Here is a 16,908-nt window from a genome sequence, read left to right on the forward strand (position 1 = left end):
GAGAATGTTTGTGAAGTCAAGAGAAACAATTTAATCCAAAGAAAAATACATAGTTTCTAAAGCTGTGCTAGTTTATAAATAAAATCCCAGTGTTGTTTCCAGTGTTGCTTTTTAATGCAAAATCAGTCATTGACTGTAAAAGGAAGGGATCCAAATGGATAACATTTTTTTTTGTTTATTTTAGATACACCTGGTCCACCAGCTGCAGTGAGAATTAAGGAGGGATCAAAAGATTCAGTGACGCTTACTTGGGATATTCCAACCATTGACGGTGGAGCCCCAGTCAGCAATTATATAATTGAGAAACGTGAAGCATCCATGAGAGCTTACAAGACTGTCACTACCAAATGCAGCAAGACATTTTATAGAGTTACTGGACTTCTAGAAGGAGCTTTGTATTATTTCAGAGTACTACCAGAAAATATTTATGGCATCGGTGAAGCCTGTGAAACATCTGATGCTGTACTAGTATCTGATGTCCCCATGGTACCACAAAAACTTGAAGTGATTGACACCACTAAATCAACTGTTACTCTTGCATGGGAGAAACCCCTACATGATGGTGGCAGCAGATTGACTGGCTATGTTATTGAGGCCAGCAAAGCTGGAACAGAAAGGTGGTTGAAGGTAGTGACACTGAAGCCTACTGTCTACGAACATACAATTATCTCTCTCAATGAAGGTGAACAGTACTTGTTCAGGGTCAGAGCACAGAATCAGAAGGGCGTGTCAGAGCCACGAGAGATTGTCACAGCAGTGACAGTACAAGACCAAAAAGGTAAGTATCTACTGTTAAAAATAACAGGGTGAAGCTTACACCAAATGAATGTAATATTTATAAAATGGATATTAAAATATCAATTATTTGCTTTTCTTAGTTCTGCCAACAATTGACTTCGCTGGAATACCTCAGAAGACAATTCATGTACCTGCTGGCAAGCCCATTGAGTTAGCTATTCCAATTGAAGGACGACCACCTCCAGTTGCATCTTGGTACTTTGCTGGTTCTAAACTAAAAGAATCAGAACGCACAAAAATGGAGACCGTTGCCAAAACAGCTAAATTAACTGTGCGTGAGACCACCATACATGATACTGGAGAGTATACACTTGAACTGAAGAACACAACTGGAACAGTTAGTGATACAATAAAGGTTATAATCCTTGGTAAGTGTTTATGAAAATAATTGTCCATGATCTTTCTCCATCTGAACTTCGTTACATTAGCAATATGATTCTTTTTCTCAATTTTTTTTTTTTTGTCTTTTAATTTTCTTTTTCTTCTAGACAAACCTGGACCACCTGTTGGACCTATCCGAATTGACGACGTTGACTCAAATTATGTAACCATCTCCTGGGAGCCACCTGAGCTGGATGGTGGAGCTACCCTTAGCGGCTATGTGGTGGAACAGCGCGATGCTCACCGTCCTGGATGGCTGCCAGTGTCAGAGTCAGTAACCAGGACAATGTTTAAGTTCACCAGACTTGTTGAAGGTGCAGAATACGTGTTCCGTGTGGCTGCTACAAACCGCTTTGGAATCGGATCTTACCTGCAGTCTGAAATCGTAGAATGCAAGAGCAGAATCCGTAAGTCTGAATTTTTGCTTGTTCTCTACCTTTAAAAATAAGAACATATATTTAAATGGGCTTCTGTATCTACACATATATAAGATTTTTTTTTCTAGATTTTACTATTTCCTTTTGGCAAATAAAATGGTACGTTATGATGCACAGTAGTCTTGTTATATTTCCGGACAAAAATAAGTCTATATAGGCATTATAGACACACGGCACAGAACCTGGATAGTAAACTTGGATTGTCAGCTTGGGTTTTTAAAATTGCTTTACCTCATTACAAAACAGGAGTATTTCACTGACCTAGTTTGTAAACTACTTTAGTATCTGCTGATAAAAAGGGTTTGATAAGACATAGGTATTACGTTGTAATTCAGAATATCTTGCTTATTACAAATGTGTAGAATCATTTAAAGCTTTCTTAACTAAATCTTTTTTATGTTTTTACAGGTATTCCTGGTCCTCCTGGCACTCCGGAAGTGTTTGATATCTCTCGAGATGGCATGACTTTAACTTGGTATCCTCCAGAAGACGATGGTGACTCACAGATTACTGGTTATATTGTGGAACGCAAGGAAGTTAGAGCAGACAGATGGATCCGTGCAAATAAAGTTCCAGTCACTATGACTCGCTACCGTTCCACTGGGTTGGTTGAAGGATTAGAATATGAACACCGAGTCACAGCAATCAATGCCAGAGGCACTGGGAAACCCAGCCGTCCTTCCAAGTCTGTTGTTGCCAGAGACCCAATTGGTACGTAATTTCCTACATAGATTAAGCACGTTATGGCAGAAGGGAGTGATACTAGTAAAATTTACTCTTTTTCCTAATTTGGAAATTTATTTGGGTGTATTAACAAATGAGATTCTGACTGGAGAAAACAAAAACATGAAAACCTTTCATTCTAACTTTTCATGGATAAATCCTATAGACTTAATAGAGATCATATGTTACAAGTTATCATTTGTTACATCTTTTAAATATTCATTAAAAAAAAAAAAAAGATCCCACCATTCCCATCTGATCTTCTCTTCCAGCTCCTCCAGGTAAACCTCAGAATCCAAGAGTCACTGATACTACAAGAACATCTGTCTCCCTGGCTTGGAGTCCACCAGAAGATGAAGGTGGTTCTAAAGTTACTGGCTACTTAATTGAGATGCAGAAGGTTGATCAAATTGAATGGACCAAATGCAATACCACGCCAACCAAAATTCGTGACTACACCTTGACACATCTCCCCCAGGGTGCAGAGTACAGATTCCGTGTGCTAGCCTGTAATGCTGGTGGGCCAGGAGAACCTGCTGAAGTGCCAGGAACAGTCAAAATAACAGAAATGCTTGGTAAGAAAGACATTTCAAGTCTTAACTCTCATAGAAAGTTGTCCTAAAGTTTTTGCCAAAAGCAGGTACGATAGTGTCTGTAAAACAGATATAGCATAACATGTTAATTTTGTTTACAGAATATCCTGACTATGAACTTGATGAAAAATACCAGGAAGGTCTCATGGTGAGACAAGGTGGAGTTATCAGGCTTACAATACCCATTAAGGGTAAGCCCATCCCAATATGCAAATGGACAAAAGAAGGACACGACATCAGCAAGAGAGCCATGATTGCAACTTCTGAGACTCACACAGAACTTGTGATCAAAGATGCAGAAAGAGAAGATTCAGGCACCTATGATTTGGCTCTTGAAAACAAGTGTGGCAAAAAAGCTGCGTATATTAAAGTCAGAGTGATTGGCATTCCAAATCCACCAGAAGGGCCACTTGAGTATGATGATATACAAGCTCGTTCTGTCAGAGTAAGCTGGAGACCTCCTACAGATGATGGTGGTGCAGATATCCTAGGTTATATTGTTGAGAGACGAGAAGTACCGAAGACTGCCTGGTACACTGTTGATTCTAGAGTGAAAGGGACATCACTAGTAGTAAAAGGGCTTAAAGAAAATGTGGAATATCACTTCCGTGTTTCTGCTGAAAACCATTTCGGTATTAGCAAATCTCTCAAATCTGAAGAACCAGCGGTACCAAAGACACCTCTAAGTAAGTCCTCTTTTTTGTTGTTTTTTTTTGTTTTGTGGTTTGTTGTTTGCTTTTTTTTTGGGGGGGGGAAGGGGGGGGAGGGGAGGTGTTGGTTTGGGGTTTTTGGGGTTTTGGTTTTTTTTTTTTGTTTGTGTTGGTTGGTTGGGGTTTTTTTGGTTTTGTTTGGGTTTGGGTTTTTTTGTGGTTTTTTTTTGTTTGCTTAATAATTTTAATGACTACCTTATGGTTCTAGAATTGCAATCATATATGCAACTCTTTCAATGCTTATGTCACTATTATTTCTATTATTAGATCCTCCAGAGCCTCCAAACAACCCACCTGAAGTACTTGATGTTACAAAGAGTTCTGTCAACTTGTCCTGGTCCAGACCTAAAGATGATGGCGGTTCTCGTGTAACTGGCTACTATATTGAACGCAAAGAGACATCTACAGAAAAATGGGTCCGTCATAATAAAACACAGATTACCACTACAATGTACACAGTCACAGGACTTGTTCCAGATGCTGAATATCAATTCCGTATCATTGCTCAAAATGACATTGGTGAAAGTGAAGCAAGTCCTGCTTCTGAACCAGTTGTATGCAAGGATCCATTTGGTAAGAAAGTGTTTGCATTAACAGAACTTTGGAAGAGCAACTTCCTGACATTTAGAGAGGAATATATTTTCTGTATCTATTTTTATTTTCAGATAAACCAAGCCAACCTGGAGAAATTGAGATCACTTCTATATTTAAGGACAGCATCACATTAGAATGGGAACGACCTGAAAGTGATGGTGGCAAAGAGATCCTTGGCTACTGGGTTGAATATCGCCAGTCTGGAGAAAGTACCTGGAAAAAATGCAATAAAGAACTCATCAAAGACAGGCAGTTTACAGTAGGAGGTTTACTAGAGGCTACGGAATATGAGTTCCGTGTTTTTGCAGAAAATCAGACTGGCCTCAGCAGACCTCGAAGGACTGCTATGGCAGTGAAAACTAAATTAACATGTAAGCAAAAAGATACTGTTATATTTGTGGTGATATTGTTGTGATTCACTGTGTCATAACCTGTGGTGCCATATTTAATATGCTGCCTATTTGTTCTGCATGTTATTTGCCATAATGGCTGTCCTAAAGCATAGTCTTTCAAGTATAATAGGCACAAGTATAAATGAAAATATATTTCCAGTAATACAGAGGAAAATGTCATAGTGATCTTCATTATCTTTTAATTTTCTTTGTCATAGCTGGAGAAGCACCTGCCATAAGAAAAGAAATGCAGGATGTTACCACTAAACTGGGTGAATCAGCTCAGCTGACATGCCAGATTGTTGGGAGACCTTTGCCTGATATTAAATGGTACCGCTTTGGCAAAGAACTGGTGCAAAGCCGAAAATACAAAATGTCATCTGATGGACGCAACCATACACTGACAGTATTAACAGATGAACAGGAGGATGAAGGGCTCTATACCTGTATGGCTACCAATGATGTTGGAGAAATTGAAACTAGTGCCAAGCTACTATTGCAGGCTCCTCCTCAGTTCCATCCTGGCTTCCCATTGAAAGAGAAATACTATGCAGGTGCAGGTGGCACCCTCCGCCTTCATGTTGTGTATATTGGCCGACCAGTACCAGCAATAACTTGGTTCCATGGCAACAAACCTTTGAGAGGATCAGAAACAGTTACTATTGAGAACACAGAGCATTATACTCATCTTGCTATTAAGAATGTCCAGCACAGAACTCATGCTGGGAAGTACAAAGTGCAACTCAGTAACACATTTGGAACAGTTGATACTGTACTTAATGTGGAAATACAAGGTAATTGATTTTATTTTCAGTATTTTTGTGGAATATTTTCTCAAATATTTACTGGTAAAAGAACTAAAAATATCATGCTTTTTCTTTTACAGATAAGCCAGATAAGCCAGTAGGGCCAATTGTTATAGAGTCTATACTGAAGAATTCTGTGGTGATAAGCTGGAAACCACCAGAGGATGACGGAGGTGCTATGATAACGAATTACATCATAGAGAAACGTGAAGCCAAGGAAGGAGCAGAATGGCAACTTGTATCTTCAAGCATTTCAGGCACAACCTGTAGAATTGTTAACTTAACTGAAAACGCAGGCTATTATTTCCGTGTTTCTGCTCAGAATACATACGGCATTAGTGAAGCACTGGAAGTTTCATCTGTTGTTGTTATGAAGCCTCCATTTGGTAAGTGGCTGCCAAAATATAAATTTCTGTCTGCCCCTGTAATTAATAAGGCCAAGCTCACTTCAGTTTTTGAACCTTTTTATTCTTCACAGAAAAACCGGGACAACCTGGTCAGCCTGTAGCAAGTGCTGTCACAAAGGATTCTTGTGTTGTCTCATGGAAGCCACCTGCAAGTGATGGCGGTGCAAAGATTAGAACTTACTATCTTGAGAAGCGTGAGAAAAAACAGAACAAGTGGATTTCTGTAACCACAGATGAAATTCGTGAAACCGTCTACTCTGTGAAAGATCTTATTGAAGGTCTTGAATATGAGTTCCGTGTAAAATGTGAAAATCTTGGTGGTGAAAGTGAGTGGAGTGAGGTATCAGAACCAGTCATTCCAAAATCTGATGTACCAATTCAAGCTCCCCACTTCAAGGAAGAACTAAGGAATCTGAATGTGAAATTTCAAGCTAATGCTACATTTGTCTGCAAAGTAACTGGTCATCCTAAGCCAATTGTCAAGTGGTACAAACAGGGCAAAGAAATCATGCCAGATGGTGAAAAGATCAAGATACAGGAATTCAAGGGTGGATATCACCAACTGGTCATCACAAATGTAACGGATGATGATGCCACAGTATATCAAGTTAGAGCTACCAACCAAGGAGGATCTGTGTCTGGCACTGCCTCTTTGGACGTTGAAGGTGAATGAAGGGTCTTGATTCCTAAGACAAATTGTTTTTAAGCTTTGAATATACAGACTGTTGGTACTTTTCTCATGTGCTTTTGGTCATGTGTTGTTTTTTCTTCCTCTTTTCTATTCCAGTTCCTGCAAAGATTCACTTGCCCAAAAACCTGGAAGGCATGGGCGCTGTTCATGCCCTCCGTGGGGAAGTAGTGAGCATCAAGATCCCATTCAGTGGCAAGCCTCAACCTGTGATCACATGGCAGAAGGGACAAGACCTCATTGATACTAATGGACACTACCAAGTCATTGTTACGCGATCATTCACATCTCTTGTTTTCCCCAATGGCGTTGACAGAAAAGATGCAGGGTTCTACATTGTTTGTGCCAAAAACAGATTTGGAATTGACCAAAAAACAGTTGAATTAGATGTGGCTGATGTGCCTGATCCACCAAGAGGTCTGAAGGTAACTGACATTTCAAGGGATTCAGTCAACTTAACCTGGAATGAACCAGCTACTGATGGTGGTAGCAGGATCATAAACTACATTATTGAGAAACGTGCTACAACAGCAGAGCGATGGATTCGCGTTGCACAAGCTCGTGATACACGATACACAGTGGTGAACCTATTTGGCAAGACCACGTACCAGTTCCGTGTAATTGCAGAAAACAAGTTTGGCCAAAGCCAGCCTTCTGAACCTACTGATCCAATTATAACAAAGGAAGATAAGACCAGAGTAATGAACTATGACGAAGAAGTTGATGAGACCAGAGAAATCACCACAGGCAAAGCAGCTCACCATTCTACAAAGGAACTCTATGACAAATACATGATCGCAGAAGAGCTCGGACGTGGACAGTTTGGCATTGCACACCGCTGTGTTGAGACAGTTTCAAAAAAGACCTACCTGGCCAAGTTTGTCAAAGTAAAGGGTGCTGACCAGGTTTTGGTAAAGAAAGAAATTTCCATTCTAAACATTGCTAGGCACCAAAATATCCTGTATCTTCATGAATCATTTGAGAGCCTAGAAGAATTGGTCATGATTTTTGAATTCATTTCTGGAGTTGACATCTTTGAAAGAATCAGCACAGCTTCATTTGAACTGAATGAAAGAGAAATAGTAAATTACGTGCGTCAGGTCTGTGATGCACTAGAATTTTTACATCGCCACAGCATTGGACATTTTGATATTAAACCAGACAATATTATTTACTTCACAAGAAGAAGCTCTGTAATTAAAATTGTTGAATTTGGTCAAGCCAGACAATTGAAGCCCGGAGACAGCTTTAGACTCCAGTTCACTTCTCCTGAATATTGTGCACCTGAAGTACATCATCATGATTTGGTCAGCACAGCTACTGACATGTGGTCAGTTGGTGCTCTAACATATATACTTCTCAGTGGCCTTAATCCTTTCATTGCTGAAACAAACCAACAAGTTATTGAAAATATTCTAAATGCTGAATACAACTTTGATGATGAAGCATTCAAAGACATAAGTATTGAGGCCATGGACTTCATTGATCGCCTCCTAGTAAAGGAAAGAAAAGCTCGGATGACAGCTGCTGAAGCGCTTAACCATGTGTGGTTAAAACAGCAGACAGAAAAGATCAGCACTAAAACCATCAAAACCTTGAGGCACAGGCGTTACTATCAAACCCTTGTAAAGAAAGAGTGGAACACAGTTGTGTCTGTAGCCCGCATTTCCTGTGGAGGTGCGATTAGATCTCAGAAAGGTGTAACGGTGGCTAAAGTTAAAGTTGCACCAATAGACATTGGTCCCATTGCTGGGCAGATAAAACACGCTGTTACAGAAGAAGGAGGGCATGCCAAATACGTGTGTAGGATTGAAAACTATGATCAGTCCACACAAGTCACGTGGTACTTTGGTATGAGGCAATTAGAAAGCAATGAGAAATATGAAATCAAATACGAAGAAGGTGTGGCAACCATGTATGTCAAAGACGTTTCTAAATCTGATGATGGTACCTACAGATGCAAGGTAGTAAATGACTATGGTGAAGACAGCTCTTATGCAGAACTTTTTGTTAAAGGTGTGAGAGAAATTTCTGAGCACTACAGATGCAGAACCGTTAGGAAAGTGAAACGACGGGTTGATACTATGAGACTATTAGAGCGTCCACCAGAATTTACTCTGCCTTTGTATAACCGCACTGCATATGTTGGAGAAAATGTAAGGTTTGGAGTAACTATAACAGTTCACCCAGAACCTCGCTTAACATGGTACAAATCAGGCCAGAAAATCAAACCTGGTGATGATGATAGGAAGTATACTTTTGAATCAGACAAGGGTCTCTATCAACTTGTCATCAATAATGTCACTGAAGAGGATGATGCTGAATACAGTATTGTGGCACGCAATAGATATGGCGAAGACAGCTGCAAAGCTAAGCTGACTGTGATTCCACATCCACCTCCAGCAGATGCCACACTAAGGCCAATGTTTAAGAGGCTGCTGGCAAATGCTGAATGTCAAGAAGGCCAAAATGTCAGTTTTGAGATCAGGGTGTCTGGTGTACCAAAACCAACGCTGACATGGGAGAAAGATGGTCAACCTCTGTCCTTTGGACCTAACTTCGATATAGTTCACGAAGGTTTAGATTATTATGCTTTGCATATCAGAGATACTTTACCAGAAGACAGTGGTTATTACAGAGTTACTGCTACAAACAGTGCTGGATCTACAAGCTGCCAGGCTTATCTAAAAGTTGAACGTGTGAAATACATCAAGCGTGAGTACAAGACTGAAGAAGAGCGGGAAAAGCATGTACAGAGGCAAATTGACAAAACCTTACGAATGGCAGAAATCCTTTCTGGCACTGAAGTTGTTCCACTGACACAAACTGCACAAGAGGCTCTCAGAGAAGCTGCTATCTTATATAAACCAGCTGTTAGCACTAAGACTGTCAAAGGTGAATATGAAATTAAGAAAGAAGAAAAGAAGGAAGAAAGAAGACTTCGTATGCCATACGAGGTCCCAGAGCCTCGTAAACATGTGCGCACTACTATTGAGGAAGATCAGAACATTAAACACTTTGTACCTCTGTCAGACATGAAGTGGTACAAGAGGCTGCGAGACCAGTACGAAATGCCAGGAAAACTTGAGAGAACTGTTCAGAAACGCCAGAAACGCATACGTCTTTCCAGGTGGGAGCAGTTCTATGTGATGCCACTGCCACGCATTTCTGATCAGTATAAGCCTAAATGGCGTATACCAAAGCTAACACAAGATGACCTCGAAATTGTGAGACCAGCTCGTCGACGTACTCCATCTCCAGATTATGAATATTACTATAGACCAAGAAGGCGATCACTTGGTGACTTGTCTGATGAGGAATTACTCCTGCCTATTGATGACTATTTAGCCATGAAGAGAACAGAAGAGGAAAGACTGCGCCTTGAAGAAGAGCTGGAGTTAGGCTTTTCTGCTTCCCCACCAAGCAGAAGTCCCCCACGCTTTGAACTGTCTGCACTTCGGTATTCTACTGCAGGAGCACAGGTCAGTTCAGAGGAAGAAAGAAAAAGAGAACTGAGATATTCAACTTATCACATCCCAACTAAACCTGAGACCAGCGCAAGCTATGCAGAGCTTCGTCAACGCCATGACAGGGCTGCCTACAGACCACCTAAACAAAAGCAAAGAATAATGGATGAAAGAGAAGATGAAGAATTGCTCCGTCCTGTTGGCACTGCTCAACGACTTTCTGAATACAAGAGTGAACTCGAATATATGGCAGAGGAGGAAAAGCGTAGACTCAGGAGAAGGAGGGAAAGAGAAATAATTGAGATCGCATCAGAAGAAGACGAAGAAATAGAAATGGTGCAACACACTCACAGAGAATTTTCACCTCCCTCTAGGTTACTAAGGAGAAGAAGATCTCTTTCTCCAACTTACATTGAGTTGATGCGTCCTGTATCTGAATTAATTCGACCTCGCTCACGGCCTCCTGAAGAAAGCGAGAGAAGATCCCCGACACCAGAGAGAACTCGACCACGCTCACCTAGCCCAGTTTCTAGTGAAAGATCACTCTCTCGGTTTGAGAGGATGGCGAGATTTGATATATTTTCTAGATATGAGTCCATGAAATCTGCTTTGAAAACTCAGAAAACTATGGAAAGGAAATATGAAGTTCTGACTCAGCAGCCTTTCACCCTTGACCATGCTCCTCGCATTACCCTGAGAATGCGCTCACACCGGGTACCGTGTGGCCATAATACCAGGTTCATTCTAAATGTCCAGTCAAAACCAACTGCTGAAGTGAAGTGGTACCATAATGGTATTGAGCTCCAGGAGAGCAGTAAGATACATTTTACTAATACCAGTGGTGTATTAACTCTGGAGATTCTCGACTGCCACATTGATGACAGTGGAACATACCGGGCTGTATGCACAAACTACAAAGGGGAATGCTCTGATTATGCAACACTAGATGTTACTGGAGGAGATTACACTACATACTCTTCCCAGCGGAGAGATGAAGAAGTACCAAGGTCAATTTTACCTGACTTGACAAAAACAGAGGCATATGCAATCTCCTCATTTAAGAAAGCATCTGCTACGGAAGCAAGTTCCTCAGTAAGAGAGGTGAAATCAGAAATGTCAGCAACAAGAGAATCACTTTTATCATATGAACATTATGCTTCTTCTGAAGAAAAAATCACTGCAGCTGAAGAAAAATCACTGGAAGAGAGGACTGTACAGAGAGCATTTAAAAGCACTCTGCCAGCAACAATCCTTACAAAACCACGGTCAATTACAGTTTCTGAAGGGGAGACTGCAAGATTTTCCTGTGACGTTGATGGCGAACCCGCACCCACAATAACATGGTTCCGTGCAGGTCAACCCATTGTTTCTTCAAGGCGCTACCAAGTGACCCGAACACAGTACAAGTCTACCTTTGAAATTTCTTCAGTCCAGATGTCAGATGAAGGAAGTTACACTGTTGTGGTGGAAAACTCTGAAGGTAGACAGGAGGCGCATTTTACTTTGACCATTCAAAGAACAAAAATTCCTGAAAAAACAATTACATCACCTCCAAGAATCAAATCTCCTGAGCCTCGTGTGAAGTCTCCAGAGCCAGTTAAATCTCCTAAACGAGTGAAATCTCCTGAACCCATCAGTAGCCCTCCAAAAGCGAAGTCACCACCTGTAGACAAAACAGTACCAGAAGAGAAAGTACAATTACCAACTGCTTCTCCACCAAGGATAAAACGGCAACTGAAAGCAGAAATTCTTGGAGATAAGGTAAAATTATCCTGTGCAGTTGAAAGCAGTGTTTTAAGTGTCAGAGAAGTGGCTTGGTATAAAGATGGCAAAAAACTGAAAGAAGACCATCATTTCAAGTTTCATTATGCAGCAGATGGCACCTATGAGCTTAAAATCCATGAACTCATGGAATCTGATAAAGGAGAATACACCTGTGAAATTACTGGGGAAGGAGGTGTTTCAAAAACTAACTTCCAGTTTACTGGCCAAGTATTTAAAAATATCCATTCTCAGGTAAAAAGTGCATCTGAAACTCATAAATCAGTTCAGAAAGAAGAAGAGGTGCTTACAGCTTCTACCCAGAAGAAATCAGCAGTGGCAGCTGAAGAAAAAGCAGCAGTTCAAGAAGTCATTAAAAAGTCAACTGTTACTGAAGATGTCAAACAATCGAAAGCAGAAATTAAAGCTTCTTCAACTAAAATGACAGTGTCCGAAGGGCAGAAAGTGACACTGAAAGCCAACATTCCTGGTGCCTCTGAAGTAAAATGGGTGCTGAATGGAATGGAGCTGAGAAATTCAGATGATTACAGATACGGTGTTTCTGGAAGTGATCACACACTAACTATCAGAAAGGCTAGTAATAAAGATGAAGGTATACTCACCTGTGAGGGTAAAACTGATGAAGGCATTATTAAATGCCAGTATGTTCTGACCTTTTCTAAAGAGCGCTCCAATGAACCAGCATTTATCATGCAGCCCAAGTCTCAAAATGTCAATGAAGGACAAGATGTATTGCTCACCTGTGAAGTTTCTGGGGATCCTTCTCCTGAAATTGAGTGGTTTAAGAATAATCAACCTGTAAGTATTTATTTAATACATTTACTTGAAAAAAATCGAATTATCCGTAAAACTGTTCTTAAAAAAGTTCTGTTTTGTTTTGCTTTCCTTCCTCAGATTGCTGTTTCATCGCACATCAGAGTATCACGTTCTAAAAACATATATTCTCTTGAGATTCGAGATGCAGCCGTGAGTGACACTGGAAAATACACAGTCAAAGCAAAAAATTACCACGGGCAGTGCTCTGCTACAGCATCTTTGACTGTACTCCGTAAGTTTGTGCCCCGGTCTTGTGTTCAGACTAATCACAACTATTTGCTTTGGTCTATCTACTGAAATGACTTATGATAAAAGCCATTGGTAATGCTGATTTAGGTATTTTAACAAGTTCCTGTTTCTTTTGTATATTATAAATACAAAACTAAAACAGCATTAGTAATCTTCATAACACCCACAGAGGAGCACACAAATGCTCTATTACATTGAGAGATGCATGTTAACAGAAGGCTGTGAGCATTCCTTCTAGGATGACTGTGCTGAGACCTTGGTGCTGGCAATTACTCTTTCTTCATTTACTAACAGAATCTGTTTCAATAAAACAGTAATTCCACAGTTAAAAATCTTTATGGTAACTTAACCATAACTGAACTGGGTTTAGTATTATATCGGCTATATCATATCCCAGTTCCTAGCATCAAAGCATTGCTATGATTTGCTTGTGATGACTGTGCTTGGGTTTAAAGGAAAGCTACAGTGCTTGAGCTTTTCTCTTGCCTTGTAGAGCTGCAGAACAATGCAGTGAAATACAGGCTTTGCTATACCATGCTTGTAAGAACTGGAAACAATGTTTCACAGCTTCTACAAACATGAACTGAACACACACTACTACTTCTCAGCGTCTAATTCCAGTAATGGTTCTAATAGGAAACGCTGTGTGACAACCTGTTTCTTCTGAAGTATGTTTTTCCTTCAAGCTTATACGTATTAGTAACAGTTCTGTTTCCTACTTGTTTCATTTATAAATTACTGTTTGTGATTTGGATCTTGAATCAAACGATTGTAAAGAATTTTATACTCCACTGCAGATTTCCATTGAAAGCAAACTATGGTGTCTCTTCATTTCTGTAAAATTAACCATATAGATCTGCATGACTTTGTCCATTAATGTGACGTTATTGGTTTTTCCTTCTATGTTTGCGATGCTCCCCAGCTCTAATTGAAGAACCTCCAAAAGAGGTAGTATTGAAGACAAGTGGCGACGCAAGCATGCACGAAAGTTTTTCTTCTCAGTCCTTTCAAATGGCTTCTTCTAAACAAGAGGCTTCATTCAGCAGTTTCAGCAGTAGCAGCATGACTGAAATGAAATTTGCAAGCATGTCTGCCAAAAGCATGTCTTCCATGAAAGAATCCTTTGTAGAGATGAGCTCCAGCAGTATTATGGGGAAATCTAGTATGGCTCAACTGGAGAGTTCAACTAGTAAAATGCTTAAATCAGGTCTGAGAGGTGAGCAATACAGTTCCTGGTAGAGTTAGTGCTTCTAATACCCTCAAGTAGTCCTTCGAACAAAGCTGCTGCCAGGCTTAGTGAAAACAGGCTAACTTGTTGTTTCTTCTCCTGTTTTGTAAAGGAGTACCACCCAAAATTGAAGCCCTCCCATCCGATATCAGCATCGACGAAGGAAAAGTTCTCACACTATCTTGTGCCTTTTCGGGTGAACCTGCTCCTGAAATAACATGGTACTGCAAAGGGAGAAAGATTACCAGTCAGGACCAGCAAGGCAGATTCCACATTGAAACCAGTGAAGATCTAACCACCCTGATCATCATGGATGTCCAGAAGAACGACGGTGGACTTTACACCCTGAATTTAGGAAATGAATTTGGTACTGATTCTGCCTCTGTGAATATTAATATTCGATCAATTTAGAGCTTGATCTGTATTATTTACACTTGTCTTTTTACAAGTGATTCATATATGGACTGAAATATCTGATCTGTAAATATAAAAAAAATATTTTTGTACCTACCTGAATGAGACAAAGTCCAGAGCTATACATTATGACTTATAGTCATTATTGACCTAAGAATTTTAAACACTTTTTTCACTGACATGTACATACTGTATATAGCCGAAGTTAACGGTTATGAAGTTTTGTACCAATTATTTTATGACATTTTGAAACGTAACTTTTGGAACTAACCGTTGGCAGGAGAAAGTTTCCTAGCAAACGACTACCCTGCTCAACATTTAACTAATTTTTGCGCCTCAACTCATTGTTGATGTCTAAGAACGCCTCAACAGGTAGAGAGGCTCCCTGTTGAAGATTACCTACACCTAAGAGATGATACTGTGCATAGTATTTCATACATGCACAAATATTTATGTTGAATCAGGAATGTAAGGCATTGGTGGTGTTTGCAATTACCCTCCTGTAAGCATTGCTTTAATGTTTTACATTGGATCTGATTGTGTCATAATTTCCATACCTGACTGACAATTTTTGGACAAAGTGCAAGCGGCCAGCACTTTGTTCACCCACTGTCTGCGTACTGCTTCTGACACACTGACTGCCTGAATAGCTTTAAAAAAGTAACATCACCTGGCCATCCCTGAATCAATTAAGCTATTCAGGTACTCGAGTGCAGCAGCAGTACCCCCTCTGGGAGGTTCATAGGGTGCAGTGATTGAGTTTGTGTGGTAGTAGTAGATATCCTGTAGTCACCTCCGGGCAACTAAGCAATGAACCACAGTTTGAAAACAAACTGTTGTTACAACACCAAATACCGCCCTGCACTTCAACTTGCTTTAGTTCTCCTAATGTAGTTATAAGACTTGTTAGCTGTTGAACCTCCTTGAAATAGAATTGTTCAATTGAAATAAAGCATGCTTTCTGCACCATAAAAATCTGCGAGACTGTGTTATTTATTATGCTGGTTTTAGAGTTCCTGTACTACACTACAGAAAAAGAGTTGCTGAAAGAAAAGACTGGGTAGAAATACAATTTTCCAGTGCAAACAGGGTAGCTAACTGTTGAAAATGCAGCCATCTATCAGAAACAGCCTGGCCACCAGAACATCAGCCTTAAAAAAAAGAAAAAACAGACTTCTTAAAAAATAAATAAAATTCTTCCCAGGTTCTTCATTGACAAAGGATAAATTCTACCATATGCCTAAGCATTATGCCCTCCCATGGATGATCAAAGGCCATCAGTTCTTCGTCTCTTGAGTCAGCTGACATACCCATAGAAGGAGACTTGTTTTCAAATTATTTCCTATAAGCCTATTTACTATCAACCACTAGCTATCCAGATAATGCTGGAAACTAATAAATGGGGATGAAACAAGGACTACAGTAAAAATAAGGATTTCAGAAGAGCTAAGTTTTGGGACTTTTTAAAGTGGTGGAACCAGAAACACATAGAAACAATCATAAATATGAGATGTATTTCTTCCTTAAGGAAGCAAGTAAAAGAATAATAAAAATGAGGTGTAAAAGGCCATTTATTTTAATATTTAAAGCACTAAAAAACCCAAACCAAGCAAACACCTCAAGAAAGCTTCTCATTCTGATTCCATTAGGTGTTTAAAAAAACAAACAGAACAACAAACAACTCAATACAAGACACAAAAATAGACAACTTTGTGTGCACAGGCACGTAACAAAATTAACACTAAAAATGCACTAGTCAGTTGTCTCAGCAGAAAGTACTAGTGACAGCATCTGCAGATTTAGGCAGGGACTCTTCTCCACAAATGCTACAGGATACTTGGTCTTCCATGGCCTCTACTGAGCCGAGACATATTTGCCCGCTCAAGAGAAAAGCACACGGGGCTGGCAGCGTAAGCATGTTCATTCTGCCCGTCCCTCTCTGGCCCAGCTCTGCACAACACTTAAGCAAGCACACCAAACTTTAACCAGCTGAGTCACTCACACACCTAAAAATAGGATTTAAAGTACTTACAGGCTTTGCTGAAGCACAGCTTTAACAAAGAACTTTATGTGCCAACCTGCTGAGCCAGTGTTTTTTCACAAGACTGCCAAGCAAATGCTAATATAGAATGACACTAATAAAGTCACAATGTAAAGCTTCAATGTTCGGTTTCACAGAACACATCACTAAATAGTAACATTTTGAGACAACAGATTGAGCAGTTGCTGGATAGAAAACAAACATACACTAAACACAAAATGAGCAATGAGCACTTCAAATTATTACTATATTCATGTCAAATATTGGAATTTTTAAATGAACAAGCACAAGGAAAAAAATTTCAGCAAAGTGTCATGTGCTGTTGTGTAAGTTCTACTACAGGACTATATATTCTCTACTAACATTTTACATTTGGCAGCCT

At 39.9% G+C, this 16,908-nt stretch overlaps 1 protein-coding gene across 6 annotated transcripts in view; it reads left to right on the forward strand.

Moving 5' to 3' along the window:
• The window catches only part of LOC309441494 (titin-like), a 242,725-nt gene extending 227,265 nt beyond the window's left edge, over positions 1 to 15,460 (forward strand). For all 6 annotated transcript variants that reach the window (XM_082056179.1, XM_082056180.1, XM_082056181.1 and 3 more), the window contains 15 exons: positions 185 to 778; positions 879 to 1,166; positions 1,287 to 1,586; positions 2,025 to 2,327; positions 2,612 to 2,914; positions 3,034 to 3,618; positions 3,910 to 4,215; positions 4,308 to 4,607; positions 4,847 to 5,422; positions 5,515 to 5,820; positions 5,913 to 6,506; positions 6,629 to 12,576; positions 12,673 to 12,826; positions 13,766 to 14,059; positions 14,184 to 15,460. In XM_082056179.1, the coding sequence (XP_081912305.1) occupies positions 185 to 778; positions 879 to 1,166; positions 1,287 to 1,586; positions 2,025 to 2,327; positions 2,612 to 2,914; positions 3,034 to 3,618; positions 3,910 to 4,215; positions 4,308 to 4,607; positions 4,847 to 5,422; positions 5,515 to 5,820; positions 5,913 to 6,506; positions 6,629 to 12,576; positions 12,673 to 12,826; positions 13,766 to 14,059; positions 14,184 to 14,482 (11,150 nt within the window). In that variant the 3' untranslated portion in view covers positions 14,483 to 15,460. The remainder of the gene's footprint in view (positions 1 to 184; positions 779 to 878; positions 1,167 to 1,286; positions 1,587 to 2,024; positions 2,328 to 2,611; positions 2,915 to 3,033; positions 3,619 to 3,909; positions 4,216 to 4,307; positions 4,608 to 4,846; positions 5,423 to 5,514; positions 5,821 to 5,912; positions 6,507 to 6,628; positions 12,577 to 12,672; positions 12,827 to 13,765; positions 14,060 to 14,183) is intronic.
• Positions 15,461 to 16,908: the final 1,448 nt, after the last annotated feature.

The sequence above is a fragment of the Streptopelia decaocto genome, assembly GCF_964273445.1.
Source record: "Streptopelia decaocto genome assembly, chromosome: 6".
NCBI classification, from domain to species: Eukaryota; Metazoa; Chordata; class Aves; order Columbiformes; family Columbidae; genus Streptopelia; species Streptopelia decaocto.